General features: G+C 37.9%; 2 protein-coding genes across 3 annotated transcripts; one reads left to right on the top strand and one right to left on the bottom strand.

The window, feature by feature from the left end:
* Positions 1 to 354: 354 nt before the first annotated feature.
* si:dkey-182i3.11 (chaoptin) lies at positions 355 to 5,030 on the top strand. Its single transcript, XM_026924366.3, has 2 exons — positions 355 to 464; positions 1,186 to 5,030. The coding sequence occupies exon 2, from the start codon at positions 1,202 to 1,204 to the stop codon at positions 4,736 to 4,738; it is 3,537 nt and encodes a 1,178-aa protein (XP_026780167.2). The 5' UTR covers positions 355 to 464; positions 1,186 to 1,201; the 3' UTR covers positions 4,739 to 5,030.
* Positions 5,031 to 5,241: 211 nt separating this feature from the next.
* LOC113532767 (zinc finger protein 883) lies at positions 5,242 to 13,457 on the bottom strand. Of its 2 annotated transcripts, none has more exons than XM_053239871.1 (5): positions 12,697 to 13,457; positions 10,966 to 11,167; positions 10,617 to 10,708; positions 10,433 to 10,532; positions 5,242 to 7,350 (listed from the first exon to the last, which is right to left on the bottom strand). In XM_053239871.1, the coding sequence occupies exons 1-5, from the start codon at positions 12,745 to 12,747 to the stop codon at positions 5,900 to 5,902; spliced, it is 1,896 nt and encodes a 631-aa protein (XP_053095846.1). In that variant the 5' UTR covers positions 12,748 to 13,457; the 3' UTR covers positions 5,242 to 5,899. The 2 variants fall into 2 exon arrangements, with proteins under 2 accessions (XP_053095846.1, XP_026780169.3); XM_026924368.3 differs by having other exon boundaries at positions 13,147 to 13,456.
* Positions 13,458 to 16,613: the final 3,156 nt, after the last annotated feature.

The raw sequence follows: 16,613 nt of genomic DNA, 5'->3' as shown, positions 1-16,613 counted from the left end.
AACACAGTTTCAGAAAATACTTTTTGTAGCATGGATGTCAAAGAGTAAACTATCTTAACTGGTTTAGTTTTTAGCTATGATATTCTAACACATTACAACTAAGCATAATATTTTATTGTAAATTGTGAGATGTTAATACACACACAGACACAGTAAACATTTCCCCTCAGACTCTATGCTGTTCAAATATTACATGCAACCAATGTCCTCATAATGCATTGTAAGCATTTCTGTTCTGCATATCTTTGCATTTTAATACCTCACACGCTGATGTACTTCATGTTTTCCTCTTTCCTTTGATGTGGCAGGAATCAGGTACATTCTTGCCGAAGAATATGTCACCAGTGGTTTTTCTTCTTAAATAGATGCAGAAGTGGGTCCATATACACACAACAGTTCTGCTGAGCTTCATTTCCTTTCTTCTAAAACACTGAAGACCCTTGGATTCTGCTTACAATACACTGGTAAGTTTAACATTACAATACATTGGTAAGTTTAACAAACAAAAATGTTTGTATATCAGTAAAGAAAGCAGCATATTACATAAGAGACCACTTTTCAGACAAAAAAAACCATAATGAAGGCTGCTGGGTTTTGCTGCAAAAATAAAAAGCAAGGAAGACAGTCAAAGTCTCCAGAGGAACTGTGGCTGCTTCTGCAAGATGCTCAGTAAAACTTACAGCTAATGTCCTTATAAAACTGCACTAATTGTACCTGAGACTACTATTTTTTTTTAAGCAAAGGATCATCACACCAGATATTGACTTTGTTTCATTTATTACTGTTTACTGCTCTTTATACTATTTTTTTTAAATGGAGAAACATTTAGTTTCATTTTTTTTAAAGGCGTCTTTGCTCTACAGCATTTCTTTGCATGTGCCTATGTGTGTGTATATATATATATATATATATATATATATATATATATGTATATATATATATATATATATATATATATATATATATATATATATATATATATATATATATATATATAAATATATATATATAGTGGGTCAGGGAAATTTGTACTTTATTTATTTGTTTACACTTTACACAGTCTTAATCTGTTTGTTCAATATAGACAGTATTGCATTACCAACATAACTCATGTTCAAATGACTTGCCACTTATTTATATCCTCACCAAAGATACCCAGTGAAGAGTTGTTTGTTCTGCTTTTAGGTCAAAGTTTCGAACCATGCTTACGCACTTCACTGTGGCAATGACCATCATTGCAGTGGCTGATGCATGTGTGATGTCTTGCGAGTGTGTAGACAACACCACTATCACTTGTTTAAACAAGAATCTGTTGGAATTGCCTCTACCTCTGCAAGGTACCAAGGACCTCTTTGTTAGTAACAACCGGATCCAGTCTCTCCCCAGTGAAGGTTTAGAAGAATTACATGTCCTTGATCTTACCAACAACCACCTTAGTGAGTGGCTTACTGGTACTACCAGATTACCAAACATGAGAAGCCTTACTCAGCTATTTCTAAGAGGAAATGGACTTAGTACTTTTATGACTGGACTATTTCAAGAACTGAAGAATTTGACTTACTTGGACCTCAGTGAAAACCGTGTTAAAATTATCCCACAGAAATTCCTACAAGGTCTGCGCAACCTTCAAACTCTTATTTTGAGCTTAAACCAGATAAATACACTCTCCTGTGGAGCTTTTGAAAAAGCATCTGCACTTAGGGAGCTCCACCTGAACAGTAATAACATTGAGGTGCTGGATACGTGTGTGTTTGAAAACTGTGTCAATCTGAAAAGGCTCTTCCTGTCTAACAACCGTTTGAAAAGTGTAAATCAAGGGACCTTCCGAAGCGCACTTGGCCTGGTTCACCTTGATCTCAGCAATAACATGCTTACCACTGTGCCTACTGATGCCCTTAAGGACACCTCTAATCTCACCAGCCTCTACCTGCAGAAAAATGCTATCATGTTTGTTCCTGAAAATGCTTTCTATAGGCTATCGGCATTAAGAAAACTGTATCTGAACAATAACCGCATTGATATTTTAGCCGTTACCTCTTTCAGAGGTCTTTACCAGCTTGGTGATCTAGATTTAAGTTTCAACCAGTTGCAAAATCTCTCTTCACAGGTATTTCAAGCTCTAGGCAAACTAGAAAACCTTAATCTATATCACAATGCCTTGGCATTTCTTCCAAACGGCCTGTTTAATAATCTGAAAAAGTTAAATGAACTACAGCTTGACAGAAATAATATTCAGGTCATCCCACCAGATCTATTTCAATCACTTTCAAAGCTCAGGTATTTACAGCTAGATAATAATCATATCTCAGAGCTCAACCTATCCTCATTTGCAACAATGAGAAAGCTTAAACACCTTGATCTAAGCAACAATCGTTTGACAAAAATTTCAAAGGGAATTTTACACAAGACACTGCTGCCACTTCATGATGTCCAACACCAATCCTCACAAGGGGGTCCTGCACTTAGTGAAATTATCCTGAGCAATAACAAAATTCAGGTGATAGACAAGCACGTGTTTGAAAACTACACCAATTTGAACAGACTCTACTTGTCCAACAACCATTTGATAAATTTAGAGGAAGGGACCTTCAGGGGTGCACTGGTCCTGACTCATCTTGATCTTAGTGAAAACAGGCTTACCTCTGTACCCACTGGTGCACTTAAAGATAGCCCTAATCTCACACACCTTTGCTTGCAGAACAATGCAATCACATTCGTCCCTGAAAATGCTTTCTCAGGACTATCTGCGCTGAAGAAATTAGACTTGAGCAATAATGCCATTTTAAATTTAAATGAAAAGTCCCTGATGCCTCTTTACAATCTTGTGGAGTTAGATTTGAGCTTCAACCAACTGCGAACTCTTACAAGTGTGCTTCAAGACTTGAGGAAACTGAAGATCCTTAAATTGCACCAAAATCGCCTAGTATCACTTCCCAACGGTATGTTCAACAATTTGACTGAATTAACTGAACTACGGCTTGATAGTAATAATCTTTCTGCCATCTCACCGGATCTATTCCGTCCACCAACTGAACACCGAGATTTAGACATGGATAGTAATCATATCTCTGGGTTTAACTCATCCTCATGCACTGCACTTACTAACAACCTCCTGACAAACCTCCTGACAAAAAATTCCAAGGCTCTTTTCAACGTTACACCACAATCCAATGATAATGTGAAATCCCTAGCCTCACTAACAGATGCTGAACTTAGGGAGCTCTTAGTCAGTAATAATGCTGAGATGATAGATATGAACTGCACCACCGCAATCAGGCTCTATCTGTTGTTCCAGCACATAAAAAGTGCAGAGAAAGGAACTTTTAAACACACACTGAGATTGACTGATCTTGATCTCAGCAAAAACAAGCTCACTACTATCCCCAGTGGTGCCTTTAAGTATACTACCAATCTCACCAGCCTCTACTTGCAGAAAAATGCTATCATCTTTGTCCCTGAAAATGCTTTCTCTGGACTATATGAATTGAGAAAATTGGATTTAAGCAAAAATCACCTGGTTAAGTTGCATCAGGACTCCCTGATGGGTCTTTTCCAGCTTACTGAACTAGATCTGAGCTTCAACCAATTGCAGAATCTCCCCTCAAATGTGTTCCAAGACTTGGGCAACCTGGAGGTTCTTAATTTGTACCACAATGCTCTGGCATCACTTCCCAGTGGCTTGTTCAAAAATCTGACCAAATTAAGAGAATTAGTGCTTGAAAGAAATAATATATCTGTCATTGTACCAGACCTATTCCACCCACTAACTGAACTCCGAGAATTACAGCTGGATAGCAATCACATCCTTGAGCTCAACTCATCTTTATTTAGAACACTGACAAAGCTGCAGGAAATCTATTTAAACAACAACTTAATAATGAAAATTCCCAAGCATTTTCTACAGAAAGCACAACATCTGAAAGTTCTACATCTGATGAGCAATCATATTGACGCTGTTTCACAGTTTGCTTTCAAAGGCCTTAACAGACTCCGTTCTCTGAGACTCAGCAACAACAGCATTTCTTTTCTCCATCCTCAGACGCTGACTGGTCTTGATGACCTAAGAGAGCTCGGGCTAAATATTAACCAGATAGAGAGGCTCCCATCTGGGTTTTTCGCAGGGCTTCAAAACTTGAGGATGCTCGACTTGGCCAACAATGTTTTGAGTTCCCTGTCCACTGATGATTTCAAAGACTTGACAACATTAAGAGAGTTACACCTGAGTTTCAATAAACTCAATAAACTACCACATAACATTTTTAGGGCTCTGGGCAGGCTGCAGAAGCTCTTCTTGCAAAACAACCTCCTGTCTCACTTACCTCCAACAGTGTTCTCTCCTTTGACCTTTTTGCAAGAGCTTGATTTGGAAAACAACAAGCTCCAGCATCTTCCCACTGCACAATTTCAAGGCCTGAAGAACTTGAGACAACTACATCTCAAATCGAACAAACTACTTTCACTGGATAAAGGGACCCTGGAGGCTCTGACAGCGCTGAAATCCATATATCTCAGTGCTAATCCATGGGACTGCTCTTGTGCATCTAATATGTATGTCAGTACATGGATCAGTATGAACAGTCAGTTAGTAAAGGATAACTCCACTTGCTCGAGAAATCTTTCTCTTCCTGTCTCAGATTTACAGCATTGTATCAGTGCAGCGCATTTCTCTGCATGTACACCATATATGCACATAACAACCATTATGACAATTTTCAGTGTGTATGCTTATATTCTGTGAGATCACTGTTTTCGTACAAATTCCTTTTGTTTCCTTTTGCTATAGTACAAAAAATGTACCTTAAACTCAGCCTTAGTGTGCAAATGTTACGTTGTAAAACAGCATTTTAAATGTGACTATGATTATCAATGATTTATTAACATTTTTTATTTTAGCCTCAAACGTGGCGTCTTGTATAACCTTTAAAAATTCTCATCGCCAAGCTGACTTTTTTTTTCTAAAACTGCTTTGTGATGATGTGTATCAAGTGCTGTACAAATAAAATGTTTCTGTAATAGCTTCCAAAATTAAATATTTTTTCTACGCTTGAGTCTTTTCAGATACTACTGTGTGGAAGTCAGAGGACTTGGGTGCATGATCAATTAGTACATTTTAGCCTCTAAATTCAGGTCATAACCACACACACACAACCACACACACACCCAAAAAAACACCCACCCACACACACACAAATTTTCAATTTTAAGCTCATTGATGCAGTTTGCTAAAAATCTGACACAGGAGGCATTAATACCCTTTTTATGGTATTTGGCATAATTATGAATAACATGAATATATTATTTGACATAATTATGAGTAAAAACAGAGTTGTGTTTTACCTCTTGATTGGCATTATTGGAAGAAAGCCATGGAGCTCAGCAGCTGTAAAATTTCTTTACAAATAATGTACATAAGATACTAAATATATGCATTACAAAAACATTTTAATTTAAAATATTTGCAGATTGACATAACTCTCAGTATTTCAAATACTTTTATAAATAAGTGCCCAAGTTCTGGGCATATCTTAGCTTTCCCATGAAAACTGTTAACTTAAGCATTTCCAGTTTGTCTACTTTCTACATCTTTCTGCTGTTTCAGCTAAAGCAGTGATCAGACCAGACACAAATAAAATTTGCCTGTCAGAAAAGCCAATTCCCAAAACCATCAAAGACATAAAAGACACATTTGTTTCTTGTTGCTGCTATTATTATTATTATTATTATTATTATTATTATATCAGACTGGACAAACACTTATGTTAGGAATTATGTTAGGATGCTAAGAACTTGTTAGCAATGCTGGCACCTCAGCTACTGAAATTCTCATATTTAAGATTAACTACATGTCAGTTGGCACAGTACCTAAGACAGCCTGACCAATGACACTGCGTGTTACTTTTTACAGAGGCACACATTTATGATCATTGTAATTCCTAACATAAGCGTACTTCTTCCCACATTTCTGACAAGTGTATGGTTTAATACCAGTGTGCATCTGCATGTGAGCCTTCACATTGTTTGGCTGGCTAAAGCTTTTCCCACAAACTTCACAACTAAATGGCTTCTCTCCAGTGTGAACGCGATTATGCCTCCGTAAATTTCCCAATAAGCGAAAAGCCATGCCACATATTTCACACTTATGTGGTTTTTCGCCAGTGTGAATAAGCATATGCAGCTTAAGTCCATTGGGCAGACTGAATCCTTTCCCACAAAGCAAGCATTTATGGAGTTTTTCTTTGGTGTGCAAAAACTCGTGCACTTTCAGATACGCCTTGTTAACAAAAGTCTTTTTGCATAGCTCACACCTGAAAACTTTCACCCCTGTATGACGTTGCTCATGTGCATACACGCCAGACATACTGCTAAAAGTCTTCCCACACACCTTACAGTTAAATGGATTGTGCTCAGAGTGAAGCCTCTGATGCATTTTCAAAGCATAAGAGGAGCTGTAGCATTTCCCACAGACTTCGCAGCAGTGAGGGTTCTTTTCAGCCCCATGTGCTTTTCTAATATCTCTGTGTGTCCACATGTGATTTTTCAGGGCGTAATTGTACACAAAGGTCTTTCCACACGTCTCGCACATGAAGGGTTTGACTGTTCCATGCACTGGCATGTGTTCCTTTAGCGAGCTCATCTGACTGTATTGCTTCCCACAGACCTTGCACGCATACGGCTTTATGCCCAAGTGATTAAGGACATGTCTTTTCAGATTTTCCCTATGGCCAAACTTCTGCCCACACGTTTCACATGTGTGCGGCTTCTCTCCAGTGTGGACTATATCGTGCTTTTTCAAGCTGGACTGCCTCTTGAAACTCTTGTCACACAGGCTGCACTTCCAAGGCTTCGCTTCTGAGTGAACCCTCTTATGAATGTGAAGGGTGCTGGATTGCGTGAAGCGTTTCCCACACGTTTCACACTGATACGGCTTTTCTCCAGTATGGAGTCTCTGGTGTACCAGTAAAACCGACTCTAGAGTGAAGCCTTTTCCACACACGCCACAAAGATACGGCTTTACGTTTAAGTGGACGAGTTCGTGCTTGTCCAGATTTACAAAGCTTTTGCCGCATGTTTTGCACGGATGTGCCTCCCTCTTCTTTTTGCCATGAGACAAGAGGTGCTTGTTCAGTGCTCTTAAAAATCTGTATTTATTCCCACACACATTGCAGGTGTGATGGGCTGTTTTGGAGTGTACTTGCTTGTGCCGCATTAGGTAACGCTTCATTGAAAAAGTCCTTTCACACACATCACATTTATAGGACATGTTCTTCTTCAGCTTGTCTGGTTGAACAGTGGTTTGTACAGCTGGGGTATTTACTGCATTTTTCGCTTCAGCAGAAAAAGAGCCTGCATCTGGAGCAAAATCAAACAACAATGGTGTGTAGTTTGCATCTCATACTGATGGATCTATGACACCCTTCTACCAGACAGCGTGGCACAGTTCGGCTCAGAATATTAACCAGGATCCCACATTTTTGCACAACCTTCCAATGACGAGCAAGCTGTTGCTTACCCAAGTTACCTGTCTTCACCATATACCATGCCAGCTGACTCAGGACATATGAGTGCAGCTAAAATTAGCACAATTGTTACATTGGTTAAACTCAATTGCCCCAGAATCACCCTGTAAATGTCACTTGCTAGAATAACTTCTAATCGTTCAGAAATTGTCAGCAGAGTAGTCAAATCACCTGTTAGGGTTGGATGTTAGAAGCAGCATCACAATTTTATCACAGTGACCAATAGTGATGTTTTATTCTTTTCTAAATAAAAATCACACAAAAGAAGTATTATCTATGCACTTTGTTCACTAAATAGGATAGAACATAAAGATGATGTACACTGTACCTAGTGCTCTACGTGCACAGTAAAATACCCTTAGAGATTCAGCCACAGAAATGAGTGACTTGTATTTTTTTTAAACTGAGAATCTTTTTTTTTTTTTTTCTTTTTCCCAAGTGCTTTACTACTTTACTACTTGTTCCAAAAACCTCCAGTGAAAATCCTACTACATTTATAACACACGTTTTCGGTCAGGATACAAACAGTCCTGGGTTTGGATTTGTGCCACACTGCCTGGTAGAAAAGTGCTACATATCAGCAACTTGATGCTGTTCCTTACCAATAACTATTTACATGCAATAGCACAAAGAAATATACACAAAAGGTAGAGCACAGCCCAGACCATTCGGTTTATCTTCAAAACACAAAAGTCCAAAAATGGATAAAAATGTGCATAATTATATAACAGTTCCGGCTGAATAAAATGTTACTTATGCAGTATTAATTTCTTTTTTATAGAACTATTGTATAAAAGCAGTACAACAGAATGATTGTGAGTGTGATACTGCTTTTTATAGAACTATTGTATAATCATTCTGTTGTACTGAATATCAACATGGCTGTGAATACCTGCTGTAATAATCACATATAATATTGAGTACAATAGCACTCTTGCTCATGCGACATTGCTTAAATAAAATACTTAAAAACAAATTTAATACTGCTTGATGATCCCACCATACTTTCAACTAGGAGACTGAACATGCTGTACAATAGTATTCAGGAAACCTGTGAATTTAAGGCCATCACTGTGGAACTAAAAAGTTCAACCCCATGAGTGAATTAATCATACGTTTATTAGCTAGTCAACTGGGTAAGTAAATGCTCCAATGTGCTTGCCTACTTGCATAGTTTGCTCGATGACTTCTGGGGAAAATTCATGTTTGTGGCTTTTTACTTCCTGTACTAACAAAAAAAAATCTTGTCGTAAGAGAAGAGGCATCCTGCAAGCTATTTAATATTATGTTAACTATCTAGGAACATTGACTAGGCTAAAAAAAAAAAAAAAAGGGAGCTAACCAAATTGAATTTAATAATGAACTAATTAAGTGCATTATTACAGACAGATGTTAGTATACACTCACTGCCCACTTTATTAGGAACACCATACTAATACAGGGTAGGACCTCATTTGTTCTCAGAGCAGCCTTAATTCCTTGTGGCATGGATTCCGCAAGATGTTGGAAACATTTCTTTGAGATTCTGGTCCATATTGACATGATTGTATCACACATTTGCTGCAGATTTTTCAGCTGCACATTCATACTACAAATCTCCCGTTCTATCACATCCCAAATGTGCTCTGCTGCATTAAGTTCAAATTACTGGGGAGGTCATTGTAACATGGTGCATTATCATGCTGAATGAAGCCGTTATAAGATGAGTAGTGTGGCCATAAAGGTATGCACATAGTCAGCAACAATACTGCAATGAAAACATTCCTCACACCATTACACCACCACCAGCCTGAACTGTTGACCCAAGGCCGGTTGGGTCCATGGATTCATGCTGATACTGGATTCTGACCCCACCATCTGCATACCGCAGCCAAAATTGAGACCAACAGCAGACCAGGTGACATTTTTCCAATCATCAACTGAGTTTTGGTGAGCCTGTGCACACTGCAGTCTCGGATTCCTGTTCTTGGCTGACAGAAGTGAAATCCGATGTGGCCTTCTGCTGTTGTGGTCCAACCACCTCAAGTGTTGTGCTTCCTGAAATGCTTTTCTGCTCACCATGGTTGTAGAGTGGTTATTTGAATTACTGTAGCCTTCTTGTCAGACCGAACCAGTCTGTCCAATCTCTTCTAACCTCTCTCATCAACAAGACATTTCTGCCTGCAGAACTGCTGCTCAGTGGATGTTTTTTTTTTTTTTTTTTTTTTTTGCTTCATTCTGTGTTAACTCTACAGACTGTTGTGTGTGAAAAACCCCAGGAGATCAGCAGTTTCTGAAATACTCAAACCAGCCCATCTGGTACCAACGACCATGCCATAGTCAAAGTACTGAGTCGAAGAGATCACGTTTTCTCCCATTCTGATGTTTGATGTGAACATTAACTGAACTAGATACCTTAACATTTATTTGCATGATTTTGTGCTGCTGCCACATGATTGGTAATTGCATGAATGAGCATCTGTACAGGTGTTCTTAATAAAAGAGTCAGTGAGTTTAAGTTATCCAAGTAATAAAAATAGTTCCTGCCAACAGCCAGTATGTGTTACCAGAGTTTTTTTTTAATATAGTTTCAAAAATGGGATTTAGAAATGAGTAGCAAATGTCAGCAAGGTACATCACCCCACCAAGAAACATACAAACCAGTTCTCATACTATTATACATAAAATAATGCATATACTTTTTTCTGTTTGATAGATGGGAGACCTTTGGGAAATGACAAGTAAAAGCTCATAGCCACTTATAGTCTGCTTTTCCCTGGTTAGTGAGTTGTCTGCCCCTGAACTCATATTTACTGTAGTTCCTTAACCTAAATTTTTATACTCATTAAAAATAAATGAACTGATTTAGTGTTGCTGAAAGCACTGTTCCCAGACTATAAGAAAATAACACGTCTTGAAGAAATAAAAGCATTCACCTTTCATTATCAAGATAGTTTGGATCTTTTTTCCATTTTCTCCCACCTTCGTAGAAGAGCTAATGGCTGTGGTAGATTCAAGCTCCTGAGTAGCAGGACACTAAAAGGTACAAAATGTACAGGAAAATATCAATCACAAAATATCTAACAAAATCAAGATCTTAAACCTTTTGTTTGAACAGACCTCATCTTCTCTGATGACATCTTGCTGTGGAGTTGCAGTTGTTGCTGTAGCATGTGATTCTTCCCCACTCACTAAGAGATACACAGTTTCTCCTGGAACATCAGAAACAGTTTGGTACAAAAAAGAGCAAATTACATCTGCGATGCGATATACTACAGCTGCTGTATTACTCACAACATTCACATATTGCATATGGCTAAACTAAAAACAAAGAACAAACAAAAAAAACACATTCCATGCTACCTTAGTTAATTATAAAGCATTTAATTCTTTATTAACTGCTGCAACAGTCTCCTTTAACAGATGCAATTAAAACACATGGGATCCACCATATGGAGTAAAGTCCTACCGGATACTGAAGTCTGAGCATATTCGGGTTGAGTAGCTGGTTCCTTCGGCTCGGACAGACTCTGTGCATTTCCTGATCTTTCAGACGCACTGGGCAAATCCACTGCATTACACTCTTTCTCTACACTGCATAGCTTGAACAGAAGGCAGATTTTCCGTACTGCCTCCTTCGCCAAAAACTCCATGACAGCATTAAGCTGTGCCTGTTATTGACAAAATAGTTATTGACAATGGAGAGATCACTGTATTTCAAATCAGTGCTGTTCTAGAAAATGGCACTAAGTTGCTAAAACAGAATCTTAAATAGAGGAAATTTGAAGTGGGATCATTTAAAGAGTCTAATAAAAGGAGCCTTATACTTCAACTACATTGTTTATAGCACATGCAGCTAATACGAGTTGCTGAGGTTCATAAACTTTTAATTTAAAGGGTCTTTTTTTTATACAATCATTGAAATGAAAACAAAAAATTTAAATCAGTATTGGTCTTTATGTTCAGTTGTTTATTTCCACTGCATTCAATTTTAAGTCCATGTTTATTGTTAGTTCTCTTCCAGAGTAAAATATTACAAAACCACTGAGAGAGCAGGAAGAATTATTCAAACAATTAGACAATAAATATAACAAGTAAAGACAATGCTGGCAAAAATACAAGGTACAGTAAGAACAATAAGCATCTCAAGTGGTGCTAAGAGTAGGAGTCTATATAAAGCTATATTATAAAATCCATTTCTGTAACTCGATGACATATTGGTGACATGTGACTGGAATGGAGTGGATGTATTTTCCTGTAGTACTAAGCAAATTTTCCCAACACATGCACCCTAGTCGCAACACATCAGGTTATTCTTCTTCATTAAAACATATACCTGCATTTTAAAGACTTCAACCACAAGCATCAGGATAACCAAAAAAGCTAAATTTGTAATTATTTCAAAAATTAAATTAGATTTTTTGCGTGGTGATTTTTCCTTGGAGTGAAGTGTTTGTGATTGGCAACAGTGTGTGAGATTGCCATCCGCTCACATGTTCTGACAGCAGGATACACTGTGATTAGCTAAAAGTAAGCTTGATGGTAACAGACATGAGCTCCAGCATATGTGCATATTGTCATGATTCACCAAATTAGATTATAACTGAGGGAAAATAGGTATGTAAAAGTATTTACAAGTATGACTAAACACTTGAAAAGGGATAAATGTCCATGTTCAGTATTTTCCTAACAAATCAAAAAGTAACTGTTGTCTGAATATTGGCTTTCAAAAAATGTACACTCACTGAGCACTTTATTAGGAACAACTGTACACCTACACATTCATGCAATTATCTAAGCAGACAATCTTGTGGCAACAGAGCAATGCATACAACCATGCAGATATGGGCCAGCAGCTTGGGGAAATGTTCACATCAACCATCAGAATAGGGGAAAAATGTGATCTCAGTGATTTTCACTGTGGCATGATTGTTGGTGCCACAGGGGCTGGTTTCAGTATTTCTGTAACGGCTGCTCTCATGCAAATCCGGATCTTTTTAGTGAGTCAGATTAGTTGGTTCAGCTCTCTATAAAGAGTCGACTCTTTCTAATCTCAAACGACTCCTTTTATGTAGCGACTGTTTTTCTTCCCATAACTATGGATGAAGTTGTTGAACTGCTGAACCATGAGATCTTACTCTACCTTCTAATTAATAACTACAAACGTGCTTTGCCAAATACAGTAATTAGTACTGCATACCTGCATTAATACTCTCTGTGTCTGTGCTTCATTAAAAAGATTCATTTCCATTTATTCTGATTACGGATCGCTCGCTCTAAACACACTGACAACATACAGGACATCTTCGACTGCCTCACACACACACACACACACACACACACACACACACACACACACACAGAGCTGTGAGTCAAACACACTCACAAGCTCAGATTTCCATCGAAGCTTTCTGATTCATTCTGAATGTATTGAGTCATATATGTGGGTCGGCTCAAAGAGTCGACACATCATGACTCTGAACTTGTAGCTTGGAGGAAGTGAAGCGCACAGACCTCTGAAACACCACTAGCTGATTTAGTTAGTGTCGACTTCCCTGTCAGCTGCACGACATGGCTAATTTAGTTAGCCAACATTTTGACTAGCTTGTTAACATTTCTTCTTCTAAACATTACTCTTGTCTAAACTTACCAGCTTGAGCTCTTTCTGTGTGTCTGTGTTATCATGATAAACCCTGCAGATCTCAGCACGGGCTGTGTCGGCTAACAGCGTCATTATCGACATGCTTTGGCTCTGAAATAGTTCATACTGCGACATTGTGCCTCAACATACGTAAATGCACTTGTTTTAAATAGCTACCAGTTTATTCTTGACTCAAGCTATTATGGCTAACAACAGAGACGTAGCTAACTGTCGCGAGTGATACATCTCGGACGACCAAAGATTTCAAACGTCACATCCGCCTACAGATGTGACGTTTTCAAAATAACAGCAGCTCACGCGTTACTGTAATATGAAATATCGCAGCGTTTGTGTGTGTGTATATATATATATATATATATATATATATATATATATATATATATATATATATATATATATATATATATATATATATATACTTTAAGTCTAAACCAAATAACGTTATTATTATAAAGATGCCCCAAGTGAAAGTTTTAAGTAGGCAAAAATTCAAGTACACTATATGGCCAAAAGTATTTGGACATCTGACCATCACAGCCCTACTGTATGTGGTTCTTTTCCAAACTGTTGCCACAAGTTTGTAAGCACACAATTGTATAGGATGTCTTTGAATGCTGTAGCATTATAATTTCCCTTCACTGGAACTATGACAGTGCTCCTGTGCATAAAGCGAGCTCCATGAAGACATGGTATAATAAGGTCGGAGTGGAAGAACTCGAGTGACCTGCACAGAACCCTGACCTCAACCCCACTGAACACTTCGGATCAACTGGAACGTTGACTGCACCCCAGGCCCCCTCACCCAACATCAGTGCCTGGCCTCACTAACGCTCTTGTGTCTGAATGGGCAACATAATCCACACGGCCACACTCCAAAATCTAGTGGAAATCCTTCCTAGAAGAGTGGAGGTTATTATAATAATAAAGGAGGATTAATCAGGAATGGGATGTTCAAAATGCAGTAAAGGTGTGACGGTCAGGTGTCCACAAAATTTTACCTATATAGTGTATTAGTCCGATATGAGGTACTCTAATGAAATGTAGACAGAGAGTGGAAGTAACAAAAAAAAAAAACAGTTCTTTTGTTATTTTCTTAAATATTTCTTAAATATTTGTGCTTAAATGTGTTTTTAATGATCTGTGCTTTACTTACGTTTTGGTTTTGACTTAATTACTACATTTCAAAAGAAATTAAATCATTCATTTTTTTCATCGTTAGTAACTGCTTTATCCTTGTCAGGGTCACAGTGGATCCAGATCCTATCCTGGGAATGCTGGGTATGAGGAGGGAATACACCCTGGAAGGGATACCACTCCATCACATTCACCATTCACACACAAATTCAGGCACTCATTAAACCTAGGGGTAATTTAGTGTAGCCAGTCCTCTTACCAGCATGTTTTTTGGGAGGTCAGAGGAAACAAGAGAACCCGGAGGAAACCCACACAGACACGGAGAGAACATTCAAAACTCTGAATAGGTACAATACTCAGAGATCCTGGAGCTGTGAGGCAGCCATGCTACCTTCTGCACCACTGTGCTGCCAATTTGAAAGAAATGTAAACTAGAAATGTCTCTGCTTTCTACTCATTACATTTACAAAACACATCACTACATTTCTGTATAATCATATATTTGTAAAGTCATAAGGTGACTTTTTTTTATTTTTTATTTTTTTTGCATCAGCTTAAATTTAGTCAGCTAACCGTAACAGATGTAACAAGACCTAATACACATTCCTGTAATCTACCTGTTGTTACATACAATTTGTATTTATGAAGGCAATTTGTACTGTGACAGCTAGCTTATAGTATTCAGTTAGTTTATATCATCATAGCTATACTCATGCTAGCTAATATTTGAGAGATTAGGAATAAAGCTGTAGTTAATTAGCCTTAGCTAATGTTCCCCCAAGTTCCTTGGAGAAATTGCATCAATTTACCAATTTTTCTGAATGTATATCACTTGGCTGTTTGCATGTAGCACTGGAACATGTCTTTCTTATTGCACACTTCATTCACATTGATCAAGCACAAATAAATATTACTGCAGTTATGACATAGGAACCAAATGAGGGCAGTAGTGCACATGACATCCATTCTCATACTGTGTAATTGTGTTACTTCATTTTTGTATGAAGCATAAAAATGTGTGCTTTTCTTGTCATTTCATTCTTATGTCATCTACTGTAAATGCATGTATTTTTGATACTAATTTTTACAAATTACTTTCTGTAATTTCCAGAAGAATAATTTCTACAGGGCAATTTCTTTATTTCTGTTGTTTTGTATATTTTGTTCTGGACTAGTCCCACAGTAAGAAGATGCAATCAAGAAGTGTCACTATGGATGAATCTTTAAAGATTCTCCACAGACGCCTGCAAGAGAATTTCCTTATGCAGGTAGAAACACTTTAAGAAGCAAGAAACCATTAATTATCTCGAGAACCCTTGTGGAACCCCTTTTCCTAAGACAGCAGTCTGACTAATTCTAGTATTCAGTGTCTCTTGTCCATGTTGTCTTTTCCTGTTTGTATAAAAAACATTCCGAGCCTCCTCAATACAGGATGTTTCACTGATGACCTCTCACTCTGGTGTCCAACATAGGCTTATATAATAGACTTATTAAAAGATATATAATTAAGAACTTTATTATTAATTATACACCATAATAGAATAGACTTGCACTCACTGCCACTTTAATAGGAACACCTGCACTCATGCGATCATCTAATCAGCCAATCATGTGGCAACGATAAAATCATGCAGATGTAGGTCAAGAGTTTCAGTTCATGTTCACATCAAACATCAGAATGGGGAAAATGTGATCTCAGTGACTTTGATCGTGGCATGGTTGTTGGTACCAGATGGGCTGATTACAACATATCAGAAATTGCTGAGCTTCTGGGATTTTCACGCTCAATACTCTCTAGTGTTTACACAGAATGGTGCAAAAACATCCAGTGATTGGCGGTTCTGTGGGCCGAAATAAATCGTTCAAAAGGAGAAGTAAGGTTCAAAAGGAGAGATCAAAGGAGAATGTCCAGACTGGGTTTGAGCTGACAGGAATTTTAGCGTAACTCAAATAACCACTCTTTATGAACATTGTGAGCAGAAAAGCATCACAGAATGCACAATATGCTGAACCTTGAGGCAGATGGACTATAACAGCAGAAGACCACTCCTGTCAGCCAAGAACAGGAATCTTTGGCTACAGTTGGCTACAGGCGCAATAAAACTAGACAGATAGATTGTTAAAACGTCGCCTGGAATGAGACACATTTCCCCACATGATTGGCTGATTGGATAGCAGGAGTACAGGTGTTCCTATTAAACTGGCTATTTAGTGTATATTAGTTTTTAGTGTTTGTGTTAATCTAAAGTATTTTAGAAGTATGTCAGTATTCCAACCTTACCAGCAGACAAGTTTTCTTTTGTCTTTTTATAAAAGGTCCA

Source organism: Pangasianodon hypophthalmus, chromosome 14 (genome assembly GCF_027358585.1).
Source record: "Pangasianodon hypophthalmus isolate fPanHyp1 chromosome 14, fPanHyp1.pri, whole genome shotgun sequence".
Classification (NCBI taxonomy): Eukaryota; Metazoa; Chordata; class Actinopteri; order Siluriformes; family Pangasiidae; genus Pangasianodon; species Pangasianodon hypophthalmus.
Note: the sequence above shows the minus strand (reverse complement) of the source record. Positions and strands in the feature narration are given on the sequence as shown.

Bases quoted from the DNA above. Each gene is read 5' to 3' on its own strand.
- si:dkey-182i3.11 (XM_026924366.3), top strand. From the start codon at position 1,202: ATGCTTACGCACTTCACTGTGGCAATGACCATCATTGCAGTGGCTGAT.
- LOC113532767 (XM_026924368.3), bottom strand. From the start codon at position 13,272: ATGTCGCAGTATGAACTATTTCAGAGCCAAAGCATGTCGATAATGACG. The intron at 10,709-10,965 runs GTAGGACTTTAC...CTGATGTTCCAG, and splicing joins TGCTCAGACTTCAGTATCCG to GAGAAACTGTGTATCTCTTA. The intron at 10,533-10,616 runs GTCTGTTCAAAC...TGTACCTTTTAG, and splicing joins ATGTCATCAGAGAAGATGAG to TGTCCTGCTACTCAGGAGCT.